The sequence below is a fragment of the Cynara cardunculus genome (assembly GCF_001531365.2).
Source record: "Cynara cardunculus var. scolymus isolate 2C chromosome LG 14, CcrdV1, whole genome shotgun sequence".
Taxonomy (NCBI): domain Eukaryota; kingdom Viridiplantae; phylum Streptophyta; class Magnoliopsida; order Asterales; family Asteraceae; genus Cynara; species Cynara cardunculus.
This window is the reverse complement of record NC_037541.1, coordinates 11,689,923-11,696,978: the sequence shown is the minus strand read 5'-3', so window position 1 is coordinate 11,696,978 and position 7,056 is coordinate 11,689,923. Positions and strand designations below refer to the sequence as shown.

The 7,056-nt window shown below is 32.4% G+C and overlaps 1 protein-coding gene across 1 annotated transcript in view; it reads right to left on the bottom strand.

Moving 5' to 3' along the window:
• Positions 1–4,536: 4,536 nt before the first annotated feature.
• LOC112526731 (cytochrome P450 76AD1-like) overlaps positions 4,537–7,056 on the bottom strand; it is a 7,628-nt gene continuing 5,108 nt past the window's right edge. Inside the window, exons 2-3 of the mRNA XM_025137136.1 lie at positions 6,055–6,507; positions 4,537–5,225 (exon numbers count right to left, since the gene is read on the bottom strand). Coding sequence (XP_024992904.1) covers positions 4,617–5,225; positions 6,055–6,507 — 1,062 coding nt within the window. The 3' untranslated portion in view covers positions 4,537–4,616. The remainder of the gene's footprint in view (positions 5,226–6,054; positions 6,508–7,056) is intronic.

The window sequence follows — 7,056 nt, the reverse complement described above, 5'->3', positions numbered from 1 at the left end:
TTATTCCTCTTGTAGTGTTAACACAATAAACTTGGTTAACATTTCAAACATCCCATATATATATATATATATATATATATATATATATATATAGAGAGAGAGAGAGAGAGAGAGAGAGAAACGATCAAATGAAAACCGCCCCTATTTGTGTAAACTATGTAAACCAATCTCATCCATCCATTTTCTTGATCAATGGTCAAGACTAGTTTAGTTTATTTTTGGAAATTAAAAAATGTATATATTAAAAAAAATTTATAATAGCAAGAAGGGCAAAATGGTAAATCCAACCACATCTTCATCATGCACCCTATTCATCACCCTATTTATCATGCATCCTATTATGGTAAATTTCTCACCTTATTCATCATGCACCCTGTTTCACTTGTCTAATGAGATTGTTCACGCACCCATATCATCATGCACCCTATTCATTATCCATTCATTTCATGTTGTACCCATTTCATCATGCACCCATTTAATTATCATTTTCACTTACTCAATGCACCAATTTCACCATGTATGAAACCGATTTCATCATGCATCCATTTCATTATTATTTTTCACTTACTCCATGCACCAATTTCATCATATATGAAACCGATTTCATGAATATATTTTTTCTATTACTGATTTCATGGATTTATTAATCTAATAACTTACGATTTTCATGAATCTTGGCAATAATATACCGTGCACAATATAACAAAATCCAATTTTTAATATTATAATTTAAATAAATATTTAAATGTTATAATTTATAAAATTTCATTTATTATGTTACCTTAATTAAGATTTATTAATAACTTTCATATTTAATAGAAAACAATGCAAATGACCAATATACCCTTAATGATTAAATTTAATTAAAAAAATAAAATTTTTCTATTGATCGAAATTAGTTTACAGGGTTTCTAAGAATTGTACGGTTTTCATTTGAACCTCTCTCTCTCTCTCTCTATATATATATATATAGATATATATATATATATATATATATGTATAGGGGCTCATTCAAGGGAGAACTGACTAGTTTGTGGTAATCGTGAGATCCAATCTCAACCACAAATCAATAGATAAATTAGAAAATTTTTAATTTTGGTAATTTTTAATTAAAATTTTAATGCAAGAACATTTTAGGTATTTTCTCTCCTCTCTTCTCTCTCCGTCCCCGTTTTCCGGCCACCGTCCTCTGATGATACCATAGTGTGATACTCAAGCACATATAAGATGCATTGTGATACTACTGTGTTACATATCCGATCGATCGCACAAATGACCACAGTGTGATACCCAATCACATATAAGATGCATTGTGATACCACTGTGGTATCACCGGAGGATGGTGGCCAGAGGCTAAAGAACGGAGATAGAAGAGAAAATACCTAAATTGCCCTTGCATTAAAATTTTAATTAAAAATTATTAAAATTATAAATTTACTAATATATCTATTGATTTGTGGTTGAGATTGGACCTCACGGTTACCACAAACTAATTAGTTCTCATTTGATTAGTCTCATATATATATATATATATATATATATATATACATATATAGATGAGCGATCATATGAAAACCGCCCCCATTTGTGTAAACCATGTAAACCAATCTCATCCATCCATTTTTTTGATCAATGGTTAGTTTATTTTAGGAAATAAAAAAATATATTAAATTTTTTATTTTATAATAACGAGAAGGGCAAAATGGTAAACCCATCCACATCTTAAACCTCATGAACCTGTTTCATGAAACATTTTTACTATTCATCATGCACCCATTTCATGCATCTTAAACCTCATCACACACCGATATCCCCATGCACCCTATTCATGATGCACCCATTTCATGATGCACTCGTTTCATCATGCACCCATTTCACAATCATTTTCATTTACTCTGTGCACCAATTTCACCATATATGAAACCGGTTTCATCATGCACCCATTTTATAATCATTTTCACTTACTCCATGCACCAATTTTACCATGTATGAAACCGCTTTCATGAATATTTCTTTTTATTCTACTACTGATTTCATGGATTTATTACTCTAATAACTTATGATTTTCATGAATCTTGACAATAATAAATCGAAACACAATATAACAAAATCCAATTTTTAATATTATAATTTAATTAAATATTTAAATGTTACCATTTATAAAATTTCCTTTCTTATGTTGTCTTAATTAAGATTTATTAATAATTTTCGTATTTAACAGAAAACAATGCAAATGACCAATATACCCTTAATGATTAAATTTAATTAAAAAAATGGAATTTTCCTATTGATCAAAATTAATTTCTAAGAATTGCATGATTTTCATTTGAACGTTTCTATATATATCATTCCAAACAAACCCTCAAATATCTGAGAATTGAAGGTGGCATTATTTTCTCTTCAAATCCAAACCATATCAAATCATCCTCTCTCTACATATTGACCTTCACAATAGGCCAACTACCACAAAAATCCAGAAACTTTCCTATTTTTATTTTATTTTGAACATTTATATCATTTTCTTCACAAAATTGGTGGGATATTTGGAAGAGGGAAAAAAATTATAGTTGAAATCGACTCCTCCTATTAGCGTTTTCTATATCGATAAGCATCGGTGCCCTTGAAACGGCTTAGGTTTCGATTAGAACAGATAGTGAGAAGGGTGAGAAGGGATTCATACTCTTGAATCAATCATAATTGAAGATCAATACTAATTAATATAGTGCACCGAGATGCACACGATCTATTCTTGTGATAAGCGCAAATCATTGGCTGAGGTGAAATTAAATGTGATGAAGGGTCCAGATCCTTCTCACTATAACTCCTATTCTCACACGATTCTCCTTTCCCTGGCATGTTGGCTTGATGCTTTGTTGTGTTAAGTGACAAAAGAAGCTGGTTCGATCCATAGGCCTAGTTTGTTGCTTGTGAACGTTGCAATAAAATTGGATTTATAGGACGCTTAAAATGTCTAAGGGGCTATTTAATTACTAAACGCTTACCCGGGTAAGTGCTTACCAAATCACATTACATTACCAGATGGATATGGTAAACACCAAGAATCTTACCCGGTAAGAGCGAGATAAGGACCAAGAGTCTTACCCGGTAAGTGAGGGTAACAACTCTTACCACGTAAGTGCTTACTAGGTAAATTGTTGTATACGATGGCGTTTTGGTGGATTAAAATTTTACCCGGTAAGTGAATGATAGTGTTAATTTTTACCGGTAAACACTTACCGGATAAGTGTTTAGTAAACGGCCCCTAAGTGTCATAATATGATACTTTTTAAATCAAACTTAAGTTTATAGGTGCAAAATATACAACATTATATATCTACAAAGTATTACAATATATATATATATGTGTGTGTGTGTGAGTGTATGAATGTATATATATATATATGTATATATATAGGAAGTTTATGGTGTTCCAACAAATTTTTTATGACGTTTTTAGAATATAGTGTCGCATTAGCTATTCTATATAACAATTATGAGAAATATCCTATAAACCCATCTTTTATATGATATTTTTTCAAATAGTGTTATGTTATTAAAGTGCTCTAAAAATTTGTAAAGACGTCCAAAAACGTCTTATAAACCCATTATAACACTTTTAGATAAAATGTTTTTTTGTCTTATAGTGACATAGATTGTAATGCAAGTCCAAGAAGACATTAATTCACCGCAGCACCACTACCAAAAACTGACTATTTCCGGCAGAATTTTCCGCCTAAAAGTGACGGGTGGACATTAAAAAGGTCAACTTTCGTTAACTTACGCAGGAAATACGTCAACGAATATGGGTTTTTGAGGAAGGTGTCACCAAACCAGTTTGGTTTGATTTTAGCAGGAGGCATAGCAGCCAGTGCAGAAGAGTGTCACCAAGTAAAATTACCTCACCGGATGAACATAGTAAGGACCAAGAATCTTACCTGGTAAGAGCGAGACAAGAATCAGTCTCAAAGAATTTTTAATCGAGTCTTGATTGGTTCTCGATGAAATATGAAAGTAACAGGTTCTTGTTTTACATACACAAACACACGCTAAAATGACAAAGATGATAGGGTTTTGTAGGAGATGAAACAATTACACACAAAAACACACAAGTAAAATGATCTAAAATCATTCACCACAACAAAATTGGGTTTATAGGACACCCTCAATCTCTAAGTATCTCAATAAACTGCTTTATAGGACTTAATTTATAAGACCAAAATATAAAATGTCCTATCTAAAGGCGTTGTAATAAGTTTAGACGACACTTTTGAGCGCCTTAACAAGTTTTTAAGGACATTTTTAAAACAAAGTGTCACATTAACAACTTTATAAGACACTTTTGAGAAATTGTCCTATAAACTCAATTTTTTATAGGACACTTCTTTTTGTAGGACATTTTTTCAAATAGTGTCGTATAAAGTTGATAATGAGATGCTTTATATTAAAAGTGTCCTAAAAAACTTATTACGACATCAAAAAATGTCATATAGACTTAATACAACACCATTAGATAGGACACTTTATTTTTTTGGTTCTATAAACTAAGTCATATAAAGAGGTCTATTAAAACACTTACAATTTAGGAGTGCCCTATAAACCCTATTTTGTTGTAGTGATTAGTGTTTGATTGGAATGGCCATTAAGGGTACACTTTTTGGCATTGTGAGCCCAAACTTCTCCTCCATGTCCATATCTAGTGCACTTACATTCCCATCAAGCTTCCAATCAAACTTGTGAATCAAAGAGCCTATAATTATATGTAACATTCTATGAGCGAAATTCAATCCCGGACAAATCCTCCTCCCAGTACCAAACGGAATGAACTTGAAATCATGGCCTTTGTAGTCGATCTCGACTTCCAAAAATCTCTCTGGCATGAACATTTCTGGGTTAGACCAAACGTTTGGGTCTCGCCCCATTGCCCAGACATTACAAAGAATTTGTGCATTTTTAGGCACGATGAAACCTTGGACATCTACATCGTGTATGGCTTTGTGAGGGACGAGAAGAGGGACGGGAGGATGCAACCTGAGAGTTTCTTTTACAATAGCTTGTAGGTATGGGAGTCGAGTGATATCTGATTCTTGTATATTTCTGTTGTTGCTTTGCATGTGTTTGGTCACCTCCAATCGAGCCGCTTTCATTATATCTGGGTTACGAATAAGCTCAGCCATTGCCCACTCCAACGTGGTTGCTGTCGTATCAGTTCCCGCAACAAATAAATCCTACAATAATTTATGAACATTATTAGTCGAACCAATCGCTCTTCTTACCAAAAACTTAGTCTATGTGCCATTGAGTTAAATATCTTTTTAGATTACACAAGGAAAACTAGTTATATAATAGCTATAGATCATGTTAAATCTATCTTTTTGTCGATAATTTAAAACAAACCTGTTATATATATATATATATATATATATATGTGTGTGTGTGTGTATGTATATATGTATATAGGGTTGGGTTCACGTGAGACCAAAGATTTTTCGTGAGACTCGTAAGATTAATTTATGTTCATTGATCAACTTTATAAGTTAATGATCTAATGGTCTAAATTGCACGATGGCAGTTTTGTGATTATTGAGAAGTCTCGTGGCATTTATGAATGTTTAGATTTTCATATTGTAGATCTAATCCAAAAGTTGAGAATTGGTCTTACGGGTCTCACGAAAAACCATTGGTCTCATATGATCCCAAGTCTATGTATATATATATATATATATATATGTGTGTGTGTGTGTGTGTGTGTTACATAGACTTGGGATCATGTGGGACCAACGGTTTTTCGTGAGACCCGTAAGACCAATTCTCAACCCTTGGATTAAATCTACAATCTGAACATTCATAATCACAAAATTGCCACGAGACTTCTCAATAATCACAAAATTGTCACCGTGCAACTTTAGACCATTAGATCATTAGCTTATAAAGTTGATCAATGAACATAAATTGGTCTTACGGGTCTCACGAAAAACCTTTGGTCTCACGTGAACCCAACCTATGTATATATGTTATATATGAGGAGACCTTTTTCATGGTGATGGATATACTTACCAAAAACCAGTGTTTCATGTCATTGATATTAAATGACCCGGATTCACCGTTTAGGTTGATGTCGAGCAACGAGTCCAAAACATCATTCTTTCTCGATGAAACACCATCACATGACGATGAATTTGATCTTGTATGAAGCCGTTGATCAATGATTTTATCAAAAATAGCCAACATCCTCTTACCATAAACATTTCCACGTCGTACTAAACCTTGTGGATCGAACAACTTTAGCATTGGGAAAAAGTCCGCTAGATTAGGTGTCCCGGCAACTTCCATCAAACCACGTATTGCATCGTTGAATTCTTGTGACAAGACGGAATCATATTGAGCGAAATCCAAAGAGAACAAGAAGTTGGAGAAAATGTTGAGTGTTGTAGTAAACACAACTACACCCATATTTATTGGCTCTTCACGTGCACAACATTGATTAACATGATCAAGAAGTTCTTGTACCTACAAGTAAACTAAGACGTTAATTGGATCTTATACTTTTTCAGATATGTAACTATTCAAATTTCTGAACTAGGTAATGCATTTGAATACGCATATTTTATATATATATATATATATATATATATATATATATATATATATATATATATAATTGGTTAAGAACTCTGGAACATATTGATCATGAATGTGTGGTTCATGATGAATAATGCGTTTATAACATGTCAATATTAATCTTGGATGTGTGATTCATGGTGAATAACACTTCCATATTCATCATGAATGTGTTATTTATGATGAATATTCATCCTTAAGAGGGATACATGACGTGTTGTAGACGGTTTCCAGGTTCCTCATCAACTTTTGGTTTTTAACAGAACTTCATTTTATATATACTAGAAGCGTACTCGCGCAATGCAGCGAGATACATCGTGATTTTAATATTTTATTTTATTATTTATCTCAGTCGATGTTATAATATGGCTTTATGTGATTTTGAGAATGCGATGATGTTTTTATTTTTGAATAAAATATATGTTTGAAGATATCATA